The following is a 16,493-nucleotide window of genomic DNA, read 5'->3' on the forward strand; positions in this document are numbered from 1 at the left end:
GCTGTTAACCCTATTAAAATATACAAAATAAATATTGCATGAGTTTGACTTTTTTTGGATACAGAATGTTTAAATTAGGTGGACACTGATTTGCATTGAGCTGCTACATCAAAGACTCAGAGTCATCAGAGTAACGGCTGGTTTTTTTGTCTGTGAGTATCTTAAGAAATTTTTGGAGGTTCCTTGGCTGTAAGTAGTCTCTTCATCTGGCTCAAACGTTGCTTTCCATGAAGTCACAGCAGACCATTGGCTTCACGGCAAACTGATCCGCCTGGATGAAATCAACAAGCGGCTCAAATGCACATCCTGGAACGTCATGTCTCCATGTAAGGCAGACGCATTAAAGACAAATGATGGTTTGTCGGTGCAATTTAAACTATATTATCAGTGTAGGAATTTAAGCAAGAAAGAAAAACATTTGTTTTCAGTATCTATTATGGTACTTGGTGCTGCCATTTTCCTCAATGACAGCATGTTATCTTCTTAGCATGACTTGAGAAGGAAATGATCTTTACATATTAGACATTGGGCAGAAGATTTATTCAAAACAACTAACAGTGCAGTGAAGCTATGCATTTTATTAATGTATATAATATAGTGCTTTCTAGTAACTGAAAGCAAATAGATTCTTTTAGTTTATTTCTCATCTTATTTATTTAAATCTAATCTTAAAACCCTTTTTCCTATTTAATATTATCAATATTTTATTATTTAATTTCCATTTTTATTCTTGTAAAGCGCTTTGAGATGTAAGGCTCTATATAAAATAAATTAATTGAAAGCAAATAGATTTTATTTTATGTTATTTTTTATTATTTTATTTATTTTTTGTGTTTTATTAATTCATTTAATTTCATTGTTTTGTTTTGTTTTATACAGTGAGGGAAATAAGTATTTGATCCCCTGCTGATTTTTTAAGTTTGCCTGCTTACAAAGAAATGAAGGGTCTATAATTTGTATGGTAGGTTTATTTTAACTGATAGAGACAAAAAAATCAGGGGAAAAAATGTTATATAAAGGTTATAAATTGATTTGCATTTCAGTCAGTGAAATAAGTATTTGATCCCCTACCAACCAGCAAGAATTCTGGCTCCACAGATTGGTTATGTGCCTATATGGACCACAGATTAGTCCTGTCACTTTAAGAAAGTACTCCTAAATCAGCTTGTTATGTATATAAAAGATGCCTGCCAACAGAATCTGTATCTTCCAGTTCAACCTCTCCAACACCATGGTCCAGACCAAATAGGTTTCAAAGGATGTCAGGGACAAGATTGGAGACCTGCACAAGCCTTGAATAGGCTACAGACAGAAGCTTGGTGAGAAGGAGACAACTGTTGGTGCGATTATTTGGAAATAGAAGATATACCAAATAACTATCAAATGCCCTTGTTCTAGAGCTCCCTGCAATATTTCCCCAATGGGGTAAAGATGGCCATGAGAAAGGTTAAAGATCAGCCCAGAACTACACGGAAGAAGCTTGTTAATGATTTCAAGACAGTTGGGACCACAGTTAGCAAGCAAACCACTAGTAACACGCTATGCCACAGTAGATTGAAATCCTGAAGCACCCGCAAGGTCCTTCTGCACAAGAAGACCCGCCTGGCTCGTCTGAAGTTTGACAATGAACATCAAAATGATTCAGAAAAGGTTTGGAGAAAGTGCTGTGAGACAAAATTGACTCCTGTGTTTGGAGGGAGAGAAATGCTGACTATGACCCCAAGAACACCATCCCTACGGGTACAGGATGACTTCACCGCATTGAGGGGCTGAGGGACGGGCCCATGTACCGTAAAATCTTGGACGAGAACCTTCTCCCCTTAACTAGATCACTGAAGATGGGTCGTGCATGTGCCTTTAACATGACAAAGACCCAAAACATATTGCCAATGCCAAGACAGCCAAAGAGTGGCTTACGGAGAAGCACATTAAAGGTCCTAGCCAGTCTCTAGACCCTAGTCCTATAGAACCTCTGTGAAGGAGGCGAAAACTCCAATTTGCTGAGCGACAGCCAAGAACCCTTAAAGATTGACAGAGGAGTGGACTAAATGTATCCGGACACATGTGCAAACCTGGTGACCAACTATCAGAAATGTCTGACCTCTGTGCTTGCCAACAAGGGTTTCTCCACCAAGTACAAAGTTATTTTTTCTCGGGGATCAAATACTTATTTCACTGACTGAAATGCAAATCAATTTATAACCTTAACATTTCCCCCCTGATTTTTTTTAATATTCTGTCTCTATCAGTTAAAATAAACCCACCATAAAAATTATAGACCCTTCACTTCTTTGTAAGCAGGCAAACTTACAAAATCAGCAGGGGATCAAATACTTGTTTCCCTCATTGTATTTTAGTTTATTATTTATTTATTTATTATTCCCCTTGACATGTATTCTAGTTCCTCTTTCTCTTTACTCACTGACGGTCTTATTGGTTTTTCTGTTCTTTTCTCATGGCCTCTGAATTACTCTGCTATCTGGACACATACTGTACATTCATTCAATCACTCAATGGTCCACATGAGATGTTAAATAAACAGATGAATCAACAGTGCAGAGGCTGGAACTCATACACAAACACACACATGTATTGTGGATACAACACAATAAAAAACAGGACATCTATGACATCATGTGATGTTGTTATTCTTGAGTTTAAAGATCTTTGAATTGTCACAGAGCGAGTAATTAACTATAGTTGTGCTGGGTCTTCATTTCTGCTGCTTACAGGGTTGGTTGGCCTGATATATCAAAGTGATAGTTCACCCAAAAATGAAAATTTGGTCATCATTTCCTCACCCTCTTGTCATTTCAAACCTGTATGACTTTCTACGGACACAAAACCAATGGGTGCCGCCCACGTTCGATTACCAACATTCTTCAGAATATCTTCTGTGTTCTGTAATGTGTGTTAAAAGCAATCGTGTTTATAGATTTTCATATGTACAGCGCTTCCTGTCTGTTCGTCTGGTTTTACCAGCCAAAACAGCTCAGTTTAGAGTTCACCGTAGAGCAAAATGAAGGCCAAGAATTATTCAAGTCAAAACATATGAAAACATGAGAATATTCTTTGACAAATACATGCGCAGTGTATGTGATGAAATATTTGCCTTTAGAGAAGAAAGAAGTTGCCTGTTCCACATTTGTGACACTGGACAACAAAACCATATATAATTAATTTTATAATAAAAATAATTAAGCTTTCTATTGATTGTATGGGTTGAAAGGATAGGACAATATCTGGCAGAGATACGACTGTTTAAAACTCTGGAATCTGAGGGTGCAAAAATCAAAATATTGAGAAAATCGCCTTTGAAGTTATTAATCAGAGGCACTTTAGCAGGCCATCCACTCTAATAAAGTTTTGATATATTTAGCATAGGAAATTTACAAAATATCTAATATCCTAATGATTTTTGCCATAAAAAAAAAAAAATCGATAATTCTGACCCATACAATGTATTTTTGGCTTTTACTAAAAATGTTCCCGTGCTACTTAAGACTTAAGATCTTAAGACTACTTAAGATCCAGGGTCACATTTTATACCCGTTCATGTTGCTAGTAAATATTTTGTGTTATGTCATATTCTATGCATGTTCATTCATGTTAATCTTACAATCAAGATTGTTCATTACGATCAAAGACGTTCTTTGTCCTGTTAAATGATCTGAATACATTGGCTTTCTGGGGAATTATGGGATTGTGTAAGAATGTTATATTTTAAAAAACATCACAGGAGGCAAAAGCACATTCAATGCCTCAGGCTCCACTGACAGTACTGCATGCTAAACATTGTAAAAATAACAACCCAAAGCCCTTGAGTCACCTTTGAGCAATGTACTTCAAATGTAATGTACTTCCTGAGATTCAATTTATCTTAAGGAAACATTCTACCTTAACATTTATGAAATAAAAAAACATTCATCATCTTTCTCTTTTAACATTTTTATTTACTTAAAAAAGTGGTTAGCAAAAATATACTCATCAACATGAAAAAGTATACAAAACACATTAATTCAAAAACAAACGCCATTAACATCGTGTTTCGACCTGAAGTTACACGTTTTCAACTTGAAATAAACTTTGTACTTCTGGAATGTCTGTCAGGACACTTCAGGGAGTCGTAACAGTAGGAAAGCTTAACGTGACATAATCCCTGTACTCATTTATCATTTCCTCAAAAACAACAAAAAAGGCACCTTGGAACATGGCTCTATATTTTTCCACATTGTTTGTAAAGCAAACTGAGTGGCTGATCTAGCCCTGCATAACATTGCGAGTTGCCTCAAGCCAATGGCGAAAATGACAAAAAAATCTAAAGTTAAATTATCTGTGCGTACAGATGCATTCAGCCTTGTGTTACATTCAATGAGACATTAAGACCCTTGAGGACATTGACTCGACCTCTGTCGAACCAGGTAAAAGCTTTACACCGACATTAAACTGGACGGGAGATGTTGGTTACCAAAAGGGAAAGAGCAGGATTTACACGTGCGATCTCCCCACAGATAAAGCTTTAGTTTTTCCCTTCTGCATAGAATTTCCAACGCACACACACATTCGAGCATTTCGAGAATCTCTTTGGCTTGAATCAGCACCAAATGTGACAGCGTTGTGGGGCGGCTTTACGTTTCGAGCCATCACATGGCTCTCTAATGGCTAAGGCAGCTGGTTAAGAGAGAGTCACCCCCTCATTCACAGGAAACCCAGCAAAACATTACTCTCGCGTTCTTTAATAAGGCAGTATGTGCAGCATCTCTGAATGGCTTCTGCAAAGAGCGTTCTCCCAGTTCACTCATCACCTCCAAATTTTATGAAATCCGTTCTAGGCACAAACCGGAATCTGATCGCTCTTCGGGACACCAGAACGGGCTTTATTTGCCGGGCCTGAATGTCCTCTTTGTTATTATGAAAGCGCACTGCCTCACCCAGTCCGGACATCTCGCTATGGCCCTCTGCAGGAGCCACAGATGGTGGATTTGGATGTGAACAGCTCGAACCGATCTCAGTCTCAGAGAATCATCCGGGAGAATCAAAACTCAGCGTTTTTTCAAACATCACGTGATGCTCGGATAGCAGAGTGTTCAACAGGTCATGCAGCGAGGACGCATGGCCAAGGGTTGAGGGTTCGGATCCACCTGACGGAAACAAGAAACGAATGTTGAGAAATCTCACCGTGACGAGAATAAAAATGTCAGTGAATTGTTACGTAACCGTCGGCTTACCTCGCTGTACACCGGAGGGGGGCGTAATCTGAACTCTTGGACGTAGGCCATAAGGGGGCGCTCCAGAACGGAACTAAGGTCTTCCTCTTGTCGATCCGCTGTGCGGCTTTGGACGGCTTGTTCATCCGTGACGACAGAACTGTATTCTGGAGGAGCTGCGTGAAGAGACGGCGAGAGATCAAGATGCGCAACAGACAGATATTTGACTGCGTGCGATGCTAATGACAAGATACTTACGCTCGGGTTGCTCAGGGATGGCCATGCGAAACCATTCTATGTTCATGCTGTACTGGCTGCTGACGCTGGACGTGCGACTGCCGAACGGATGGAGGGGGATGGTGCCCATTACAAGCGGAAGCTCAAGAGAAAGCTTAGACGTCCCAGGAACGTCCACGCACACCTGATGAAGATGATGAAATGGTCAGATTGAAAAAGAGAGAAACGCTAACCTAAGAAATGTTAGTCAGCTAACTCACCCTGAGCATGTATTCAACTTTGATGATGCGACATTGCAGGATGGAGGGGCCGACCGGGGGGATTTTGATGGCTCGACCGTGCCACGTCTCCCTGCGGCGAGCGCCGACTATGTCACCGCACAGCGTGGCCACCACGGCGAGTTTCTGTTTCATGGTTCCCCTGGCTATGAAAGTCTGCTTCTGTGTGATGTACGCTTTAGGCACCACAGATCGTGACGTGCCGTTATCGAACTCGGCGAAGACCGGAATGACTTCGCCTAGAACGCACAAATGACGGTTAGCATTTCTTTAGTACAAACCCAACCGCGTCTCAAGTGCGACAGTGTGCTTCCATCCTCACCTGGTGTGTAGCCCTTGCGGTCTATCTTTGCAGTGATGGACACCTGGCCACAGTTTCGGTACCACATGCGGGCCATCTTCTCTTTGGTTCCAGCTTGAGGAGCCTGTGAAAAAAAAGAAGTGTGAATTGGAGAACCGGATAGACATCAGGATGGTAACAAAACATAAGATGCTGTCGAATCTCACCAGTAAACTGGGTGTGTTGATGTCGATGGGCTCGATGACCGTGAACTCTTTCTTGATCTTCTTGACCGTGGCCCACGGACGATGCAGCTTGACCTTCACCCAGTAGCGAATGCTGCCGTGCTTGCCTTCGAATGATGTCACCAGAGCCCTGACAGACAAAACAGCGATTTTAATCCTGGTATCCTTGCAAACGTTTCGTTTAAAATCACCGATAACATCTCAAGTCCCTTACTCTTCTGGAAGCTGGAAACTGAAAGGGTACTCGTGTCTCCCAGCAGAAAGCACCGTCAGCTCTCCATTATCTAAAAGGGAACAAAGGTTGGACCCATTTTTCAAGTTTCGTATTCGTCACGTTCACACACACCAAGTATCACTTATAAGAAACTAAGAAAGATCTCATCCTTCATTGGAAAACATTTCCGTCACCATTTAGCATCTCGAGGACGACTTTAAGTTATTCATAAAATGCACATAGCTGAAGCTGGTGTGAAATGAAAGCATTTCTTTCGTCTCAGCCTATCATTCTAACTCATACATGGAACAGCGAGTGCTGATAGCAATGCGGATGTTGTTCTCAAACGCCTCTTGAATTATCACTCAATTGGTTTATACAGAAACCATAAAAACTGTGTAAAGCATTAACCAAACTGCCTTTTTATGTTAATATTTGACGTGGCTTTAAGTTGTAAAGGTGATGCACGCTCAAGCAGTTCATGAATGATTTTCAAATATGATTTCATTACGATGCACAAATGTACTGACTAGATTTTGAGACAGCACAGAGCTCTAGTCGCGAATGACTGACCTGCCTGCAGAAGCACTTCTCTCCGGTTCAGATACTCCACTTCATCGCTGTAGTTTTGCGTGTAAGCGGTGCTGGACCCGGCGCTGCGAGACTCGGTCCAGTGCACTTTGGCGAAACCTTCCGCGTGCAACTTTATCGACTCTAATTTACTCTCCGCCGAGAGCTCCACCACAACTTTCCCCGACACGACATCTCCACTGCTGAACACCGGAGGACAGTCCATCTCCGGCGAGTCGAACACGATGTCGAACTTTTTCAATTTGTCGAAAATCATCTTTGGTCTTGCAAAAGTTTCCTAACTGCAGCCTTCGAACGTCAAATGTCGCCTTTAACACCGTCAGGTCAAACAAAGAGCGTGAGGTGCGTCAAAGTGCCGTGAAGTCCTTTACGCTCGACGTTCAAAACAAAACTGAAGCCGTACATAGACGAGCTCGGCCTTTAACACTTGTGGGCGGTCCTCGCTGAGTTTATTATGTAAGGCCTATGGATGAAATCGCTGTCTGCTCATAAACATCTTGACTGGGTGTGGATAGAGAGCTCGGATGATTGATGGTTACAGGTTCTTAGACAAAAACAAGCTGACTGAGCATGCCCGAACCAGAGGAACCTCCCCGTGAAGTTTAGCAAAACAACAACGGCTTCTTTCTGTAGAACCTGTAATGTCGTTCAAAGGTGCGCGCGTGCGTGTGTGTGAACGCGCAACTTTTCAGGCATTTTTGAAAGACGCACACATACAAATTTCGCATGTGTTTATTTTTTGATACATTCTTTATCATGATTAAAAAAAGAACTGCATAATAAAACGCAATTTCCAACTGATCATTTGCGAAAAAGCGTTTAAACGAAACTGCAAAAGATGTTCTTAAAATACAGCACTATAAAAGTACAGGAAACAAACAACGTAACTTGTTTCTTTGTTACATCAGGGAAACTATCGCCACCTCGCGGAGGATTCGCGACATTAATTTTAGTATTTATTTATGTGTCTTTCTGTTACCGATGCGGTTTGTTCTCCCTCTAGTGGTGTAACATTCACATTACAACATGAATATTATCGTCTCTATGCTGCCAAGACACAAGCTGTAGTTTTAGATAACGATAAACAACACTGCAGCTTTTTAAACTGATACTGTGGTGTGTTCTGTTCCAAACGAAGTAATGCAGCAAAACACAATACTAATACTAAAAAGTCTTTGAACACAACTGTGACATACTGTCTACAAAATGTGCTGATGTAAAAAAGTATTTGTCTTAAACTCCAAAATAGATATTATTTTTTATATATACTGAGCATTCCTGAGCATTTATATATACTGAGCATTCCTGAGCATTTATATATACTGAGCATTCCTGTAGCTCAGTGGTTAGAACATGGCACTAGCAACGCCAAGGTCATGGATACGATCCCAGGGATTGCACATACTTAGAAACAAATGAGTAGTATAATGTAAGTCGCTTTGGATAAAAGCGTCTGCCAAATGCATTAATATATATATATATATATATATATACTGTTTATTTGTTTGGTCAAAGGATTAATTCTTAATCAAATATTAACTGAATAATCAACCTGGCTGATATTGGTATATTATTAAAATGCAGAAAGATGAGAACAGCAGACAAGCAGGTTTCTGAAATAAAGAATGTTGCCTAATCGTATTTCCTTGAATACTTTCCATTATTGTGAGTTGATGTTTTCATGCCTGACAAAGCATTGACTTTGATGGCCCATCTTTCTACCTTCAGCCTCGTTACTCTTAGACTTTACACTTAAAGGAAAGTCTATTTATATTCTGATAACTTTTGACCTTGTTTGCAATCAGGCATTTAGATGAAAGGGTACTGGTGCAATTATAAAGTGCAATTCACACAATTACTTTTCACATTTTACATCTTCATTGAAGCTCAACAGCACTTTGCAGCATTTTGTTGGGTATTTTTCCAATAAGAATACAGGTTTTTCACAGAATCAGTCATACTTGCTTGATTTACTATGTTTAAAACTGAAAACAAGGGTTTTTTATCATGAAAATATCAATAAAATAAGCATAATTTACATATAAAGGGCTCAAAGAAGAAACTGTGACCATGCAAAAGGTCACGTGTAATAATGCTATAGTGTTAAATCCCTTAATCTAAAAATAAGACAATAAACACATGTGCTTCCAAATACAAATCATCTGTGTATGTTCTTACTTAGTTCATTTTAAAGTCATTTCATTCACTACTACTGAAGTTGTTACCAATTTAACATGTGACCAAGAACTATGACGTATTTGAAGGAAACAATGTTTCATTTCCTACACTGCTTAACTTCCTGTATCACTACAACTACCAACAGTAAATACACTGCAGTTTATAGGCAACTTGTTGTTACTTTCCACGAATAATGAAACGAAGAATACAAAAACAATCAAATCATAATTTGTGCTTTGGCAATATGAAATAAGAACTGCCAGGATTCAATTGTTTATTTGTTCTCCTGTAATACAGCAACATGTTATGTTGAAATACATAGGTTTGTCACAGCATCTCCAACATCACGTTTTAAACTTTTTCTCTACTTAATTTTAAAGCAGTAAAGGAGTAAACCAGTGGGCCTACTTCTCAAGTTCCTATTTACACAAATTTCAATGGCCTTATAATTTGGCCTTTCAAATTGTAATGACAATAGCTGAGCTTTATCACCCTTGCTTATGAAGTGCAGTTGTTGGTTTGTGTATTCCAGCTAAACAGATGAATGATTAACCAGTGCACACACTTGCTCAGCATTATCACTTCAGTGCCATCTGTCAAAGGCCTCGTCTTGACTCATGAACAAGAACACTACACGCGTTTCTGCACGAACACACACCTCATGGTCATGTTGTGCATGAAACCACAGTAAACCCATAGCCTACAAACCACAGAGACTAAACGCTTGATAAAACGACGAAAATGCACTAACCTCTAATAAGATGTTGTCTCTTTCTGAAATAAGTGATCCTGGAGGTGTAGTCGTTGTAGACGGTGTTCACCCCAACACTGCGGTTTTCCAGCCAGTGGGCTGTGGCGACCCCTCGTCCCTGAACTCCCAAAGCTCGGACTTTAATATCGCGGTTCAGCTGCAGGACCACCACGCCAGTCACCATCTCTCCGCTGCGGTACACAGCATCATCCGGACCGTCCAGCTCGAGGGAAAAGTCTTTAATACTTTGTAAAGCCATTGCTTTTGAAGCAACCTAAAACTGTGTGCGTTATACACACACCTGTTATGATAAGAGACCGACTTCAATAATCGTGCATGCCCACGCGAGCAGAACAGCTGAGGTATTATTCATTTATTTATCGATTAAATCTTTAAAAAGTTTTTTTTTTCAGTTTGAAAAATCGCTGTGGGATATTCCCGACAATACAAGTACAGAAAAGTCGAAAGCATGTACTCACCTTGCACTTCTCAAAGTCACAGACCGCAACAACAACACACCGGAGAGTAAAACTGTGTGTGCTGTTTGAGAGAACGCCCGCTTTAGATTTTGCGCCAGTAGGAAACAAGCGCAAGTGTAAACACGCCCCTTTGTGGTTATAGCCCCGCCCGCCCCTAGTGTAAACATGCCCCGAACAGATGATTCGGGGAAGTGTGTAATGAGTCAACCACCTAAATATAGTCCGTTATAGACGATTTCATCTTAAAAACATCAACAAAACTTACTGCGCATGCGCACTTTTGTGAACGTAGACTGCGATACCAAGCTCAACCGCTAGATATCAATGTACGATACCAAATACAGGACCCTTTCAACAAATTGTTTATTTAATAAAATGAACATACAACAAAATCCAACCAATCGTTTATTTTATACGATTATTACACAGTAAAATTATAATAAAAATAAAAATTAATATTAACATAAATTAAATCAAATATAAATAGTTATAAAACTAGCCAAACACAAACAGGAAGTTAACTGGGGGTCAGGCGCACGCGCGTCCGATGAAACGGTCTTTAAGTCGCACGCGCATTTTGAAGACAGAAAATTTCGCTGCTATCCTTCTAAAAAACCTCGTAGGCCTACCTCCATATTTCGTGATTTTAATGTTTTGCCATAAATCATTATTAATAGTCACTCTTTATGTTTGTCACTCGGTTTTGCAAATATCTAACCAATGAAAAGTATTAAAAAGTGCTTGACAACTTTGACAACACGGTATGCAATCATTGAAAAAGTACCATTTCTTGAAGAACAGCAAATTCGGACATACAAGGTTTCAAAAGGACAGTGACAACTTGCTATTTTATCATAATGTATTGGCTAATACAAAATATGTATATTTACATTATTATTTGTTAATTCTATGATTGTGACAGTTTTATCGTTTTCTTAATCACTAGAAAAATTACACTATAATAACATACTTATTATAAAGTGTACAGAGATCTTGTTCAGGGTTATAACTAGCAGTAGATGTTCTGTTTGTATTGAGTGCCATCCAACTGTGAGAATGCAATGCTGAGGGCAAACACCACTGACACACTTCTTTGATATTTGGCACGTTTGATGGTCTAAATGCCAATATGACTGATTGAATGCTTTGTCATAAGTACCATCAAGAGGCATGAATTGCCATTTAACCTTGAGAACTACCAACGCAGGGTATGTTCTGTTGTCACAACACGCCTCAAACTCTCTCATCTGCTGATTAAAACTGTTATCACCCTTGGTGATGGTGGTAATGACGTCTCGATTGTAAGTCATTACATGCATACGTTTAATATTTCTGACATGACAAGACCTTGAAATGGCAAAGACAGTAAAAAAATATGCTTTATTTTAGACTTTTAATGTTTCTTTGACAAGTCAAAAACAAACATGACTGATGTGTTGAAAAGGTGGATTGTCCAGGGATGCCTTGGAATAAGGCTTGGGAACAAAAACTTCATTATGAGTTGTTCTGAAGTCACAGGTGCTTAGCTGGGGTCTGATGTGACTCTCTTTAACCTAGGAAAACAAAGACTTTTATAAGGTGACTTTTTTAAGCTCATGACAATGTCTATGTTTAATTCTCATGGATTCAGCTGAAAAATAAGCAATAAAAGCATTGGGCAGGAGCTGATCTGTATTGAAGTGTTAATATTTTACCCGCTGAAGCTGCCAAGGGCTGAGTTGCTGTCTCCTACAGTTCTGGGGCACAAAATCTCTTTGCATGGTTGTAAGCATTGGATTCGGCTCTAAAACACAAGCAGTTCATAGAAATATTAGATGTGGGTAAATAATATTGTTTATATTAAAACGACATCATGCCAACGAAAACAATCTAAAGGGTCAGATCAAGCTCTTTAATACTGCCCATATACAAAGTGGTCATGTCATATAAAAAGCAAAAATACTGGTCTAGCATGGACTGAAACGTTTGATCCTAGAGGGCAAGATGCTGTATAATTCAGTGCGACCTTGTTCAAACAGCATATGGCTGGATGGGTAGGTGTGTGGTCTGGGTCGGACGATCTCTTTTGGAGAAAACTGCTCATGTGACGTTGTGCTATAGAATGTTACTGACAGACCGGGTCTCCCAAATTCGACATTGCTCAAAGTCCTTAGATTTGCTCCTTTAACATGCACTGGAAACGACATGTGGCTTATCTAAGAAGATAAACATATCTTAATTAGAAAAAAAAGAACAGGCTTGTACTGTATAAGTTCTCATTTATATCCTCATAAATAAGAAGATATACAAATCTTAACATTGGATGAAGGTTCAAGTCAAACCTCTGGGAAGAAGGACTGGTTAGTTGTCGTAATTCTGTCCTGGTTAAATGTTTCCCCCTCAAAGACAGTGCTCAGATTTTTGTATTTGCGCACCAAATGAACAGGATCTGGTTTCAAGAGAGACAAGAGTTAAAGCGATAGTTCACCCTAAAATATAAATCATTTACTCGTCTTCGTGCCATTTTCAACCTGTATGACTTTCCTTCTTCCACAGAACACAAAAGAAGATATTTTAAAGCAAGTTGATAACCGAACAGCGCTGGTACCAATTTACTTGTATGGACACAAAAGCAACACAAGTGAATGGGGGTCCAGTTAAAGGGATACTTCACCCAAAAATGAGTCACCTTCGAGTTGTTCCTAATCTGTATACATTTCTTTGTTCTGATGAACACAGAGAAAGATATTTGGAAGAATGCTTGTAACCAAACAGATCTTGCCCACCATTGACTCCCATATAGTAGGAAACATTACTTTATCATTTTTTTTTGTTCTGTTGAACACAAAAAAAGATATTTTGAAGAATTTCGGACAGCAAACAGTTCTGGGGCACTTTTGTCTACCATTGTATTTTTTCCTACTATGGGAGTCAATGGGGGCAAAATCTGTCTGGTTATAAGCATTCTTCCAAATATCTTTCTCTGTGTTCATCAGAACAAATACATTTATACAGATTTGGAACAATTAGAAGGTGAGTAAATGATGACAGAATTTTCATTTTTGGATGAAATATCCATTTAACAACATTCTTCAAAATATCTTCTTCTGTGCTCTGCAGAAGAAATAAAGTCATACAGGTCTGTAATGACAAGAGTGTGAAGACAGAATTTTAAAAATTTTTAAATGTTTAAGTTTGTGCTGTTTTCTAAGTGAGAATTTGCCGTTCACTTTACCCTGCACAAAAATAAATGGGCATTTTTGGTTCCCTGAAAAGCCATTCAGTCAAAGTTTACTTAAATAAAATATGTTTGACCTTTTTATAGGATTTTTTTCCCATTACAAAGAATTGTTTTGAAAAATCAAGGTTATGCAGATGGTCTTTATGGAAACACACAGCCAAAAATGGTTCTTCCATTGCATTTTCAAGAGAAACTTGAACAAAGACCCAAATGTCTATGTAAAAAAAGTCAACACAATTTAGGTCTCTGGTAAAACAAAAAGCATATGGCATACAATTAAAGTACATACCACATTTACGAATAGGAAATTGCTCAGATGTGGTTGTGTTCCATTCATCATCAGCAAGTTCTCGGAGGTTGAAAGGTTGAGGTTTCTTTATCTTGGGAAGCAGAAGTTCATTCAGTATCGCAGGGCTGTGAAAATACAAAATGCACATTCCAAAATTCTTTAGCTCAATTGTTTTAACTTGCTTCTTGTAAATCTCAGTATCATTCTCATTTTATTAGGATAAACTGTAAGTGGTGATAGAAACTGTGCAGGTTGGTACAATTGGTCTTAGTGCAACCTGACAGTTAGTTAGGCGGGCCACATTACAATTCATAGTTGCAACATACTAACAAGTGGTGACGTTTAAGTATGAAATAACATTTATTTGTTGTGACATCAGTACCTGAGGTCACCTGACTGTCTGAAGGAAGAAGAGTAAGTTGTTTGGTTTTCAGTTATCTTTTCTTGGTCTCCCATCACTAAGGATGAATGCTGAATTCGTTGCAAATGGATGAACACGCAAATAAAACAAAGATGTGCTTGAGTTTGAACACATGGGTAGGTAAACAAACAAACAGCAGAACTCTCTGAAACCAGCAGCTGATGGATGCACTGACTCTCTTACCTGTTCAACAGACTGGAGAGGTGGAAGTGGAGGACACCATCTGTTCTGAAACTGCTCATTATAACTGGAAATCACAAACTTGCTATTTTTGTCCTCGGTAAGCGTGGACCCAACACCTTATTGATAAACAAAAAAATATAATCGAAAACTAAACATCAGCAGGACGTGAAAGAGAGAGAGAAAGTATGTGTTACTGACCTGTGTTCTCCATTGGCTTTGCTTTGAGGACTGGGGGAACTTCATGCTTGATATAACATGATCTGTAAGTGGGTTGCGGATATTTGCCTTTTGGTAGATTTGTCCAGACTGATGTGATGGGAAGAACAGTCTTGGTTACAGATGTGGGCAGGTGCTGGAAGTCCTCAGTAGTAGTAGTACGAAATGTTTCACTTTTGCTGTCAGAATGTACTTTGAAATCGGTGCTGTGCATGGTTGCGTGAGTTTGCTTTGGTTGAATGACAGGGACTGGTTGATGTGGAGGAAAGGACGATGAAGTTTCTGTCTGGTGTTCTCTGATACGTTTCAGGTCTCTGTGATGGAAGTTTGGAGAGACAGGAGGAGCAAGGGTCTTCCTTTTTGGCAGGGTGGTCTCCAAATATTTAAAGTGCTTCTGGAAAGTAGTTTCATACGTGTCATCTGGTCCGTCACCACCACTTCCGATCCAAAACGGCACATTTGATATTCTGGAGCCATGGACCTCCATTAGAGCTTGCTGTAGAGAATAGTAGTTTTACAGATTTTCTTAAATAGATATGAAAAATCACAATCTATTTAAAGGTTTAAAACAGCTGTGCAGAAATCCAGCTTGTGTCTTGAAGCGCTTATATCTGACAGTACTTTATTACTGTCAAGAAAACAATTCAATGTCACCTAAACTGTAAAATAGTCCGTTTTTTTAATTTGTTGTCAAGTTATGGCTGGAATACACTACAAGACTTTTAAAATCTGAACAGAGTTTTTTTAAACTACACATCATCATACACTTGCAGACTTTTTGAAAGTTTCAGATACTGGTCAAATCTGCAGACTGGCACAGACTTTCTGCAACAAGTCCAGACTGAAAATCTGAGCAAAAGTCTTTTGTATTTTACAAAATGTTGACAGTGTATTTTAGCCTTAAGTCAACAACATCAGATAAGTTAATCAAATAAGTTTTTGTTATTTTGGAATAAATCATTTTAATCTTTGTTCAATGTATTGTGTTAACTGATCTACATGATATGATGGTATTTTATATCTAAGAACATGGTTATAAATGCTTGAGGAATTCAGGAACTGGGTTTTTTGAATACAGAGAAGACGTTTCGCTGTTGTTAAATGCATCTAATTGAAATTAATTGTGTATTTGACACAAGTTATTAAGTAAATAAAATGCCATTTTAAGTAAAGCCATTTTTCATAAAAGCTGTTCCCTCACATAGTTCATTAGCTGAACCTTTGTCTACAAGTAGGCTATAGGCTACCTATTTTAATTTAATGTAATATATAAATTAACATTTAAAACGTGTTTTGTTATTTATCTCAATAATAATGCACACTAAAATAATGAAACAATATTTACCTCGGTGTTCTGTACAGTTCTGTCCAAACGGAGCGGAGCACCAAGGGCAGGGGGTCAAAGACTTTTCAATTTGTTGTGGAGACATTAATTATTAAGGGTTTCCCAAGACAACCGCTAGCGAGCCTTTATTCATGATATTTACATTAAACACGCCTCTTATTTAGAATTTACTTGTCGTAGTAGTTTACATTTTGGTAACACGTCGAACCTTTCATGTCTTTGTATACAGTATCAGTCATACCTGTTTCTCTTTTTATACTCAGAACTTTAATTCATCGCTAGGTGGCAGTAGTGAGTAAAACAGCCGTGCGAGTGCTTCTAAACATTATAAGTGTCATCAAACACACTAAAAAGGCATA

At 38.7% G+C, this 16,493-nt stretch overlaps 2 protein-coding genes across 3 annotated transcripts; both read right to left on the reverse strand.

Moving 5' to 3' along the window:
- Nucleotides 1-3,932: 3,932 nt before the first annotated feature.
- On the reverse strand, nucleotides 3,933-10,288 carry arrdc2 (arrestin domain containing 2). Of its 2 annotated transcripts, none has more exons than XM_057362561.1 (8): nucleotides 9,982-10,288; nucleotides 6,462-6,531; nucleotides 6,230-6,377; nucleotides 6,045-6,147; nucleotides 5,705-5,961; nucleotides 5,466-5,628; nucleotides 5,229-5,383; nucleotides 3,933-5,141 (listed from the first exon to the last, which is right to left on the reverse strand). In XM_057362561.1, the coding sequence occupies exons 1-8, from the start codon at nucleotides 10,238-10,240 to the stop codon at nucleotides 5,088-5,090; spliced, it is 1,209 nt and encodes a 402-aa protein (XP_057218544.1). In that variant the 5' UTR covers nucleotides 10,241-10,288; the 3' UTR covers nucleotides 3,933-5,087. The 2 variants fall into 2 exon arrangements, with proteins under 2 accessions (XP_057218544.1, XP_057218542.1); XM_057362559.1 differs by lacking the exon at nucleotides 9,982-10,288 and adding an exon at nucleotides 7,035-7,671.
- A 1,579-nt stretch (nucleotides 10,289-11,867) lies between these two features.
- si:dkey-13m1.5 (uncharacterized) lies at nucleotides 11,868-16,348 on the reverse strand. The gene is made up of 9 exons (XM_057362715.1): nucleotides 16,135-16,348; nucleotides 14,772-15,285; nucleotides 14,574-14,689; nucleotides 14,352-14,440; nucleotides 13,970-14,094; nucleotides 12,782-12,888; nucleotides 12,466-12,655; nucleotides 12,155-12,243; nucleotides 11,868-12,013 (listed from the first exon to the last, which is right to left on the reverse strand). Exons 2-9 carry the CDS (start codon nucleotides 15,274-15,276, stop codon nucleotides 11,873-11,875), a joined length of 1,362 nt encoding a protein of 453 aa, XP_057218698.1. The 5' UTR covers nucleotides 15,277-15,285; nucleotides 16,135-16,348; the 3' UTR covers nucleotides 11,868-11,872.
- Nucleotides 16,349-16,493: the final 145 nt, after the last annotated feature.

Source organism: Triplophysa rosa, linkage group LG20, assembly GCF_024868665.1.
Source record: "Triplophysa rosa linkage group LG20, Trosa_1v2, whole genome shotgun sequence".
Classification (NCBI taxonomy): domain Eukaryota; kingdom Metazoa; phylum Chordata; class Actinopteri; order Cypriniformes; family Nemacheilidae; genus Triplophysa; species Triplophysa rosa.

Coding starts and splice junctions, on each gene's coding strand:
- arrdc2 (XM_057362559.1), bottom strand. CDS start 7,308: ATGATTTTCGACAAATTGAAAAAGTTCGACATCGTGTTCGACTCGCCG. Junction 6,148..6,229: donor TCAACACACCCAGTTTACTG/GTGAGATTCGAC, acceptor TTTTTTTCACAG/GCTCCTCAAGCTGGAACCAA. Junction 5,384..5,465: donor CATCCCTGAGCAACCCGAGC/GTAAGTATCTTG, acceptor CTCTTCACGCAG/CTCCTCCAGAATACAGTTCT.
- si:dkey-13m1.5 (XM_057362715.1), bottom strand. CDS start 15,276: ATGGAGGTCCATGGCTCCAGAATATCAAATGTGCCGTTTTGGATCGGA. Junction 14,095..14,351: donor AGACAGTCAGGTGACCTCAG/GTACTGATGTCA, acceptor GTATTTTCACAG/CCCTGCGATACTGAATGAAC. Junction 12,244..12,465: donor CCATATGCTGTTTGAACAAG/GTCGCACTGAAT, acceptor CTTGTGTTTTAG/AGCCGAATCCAATGCTTACA.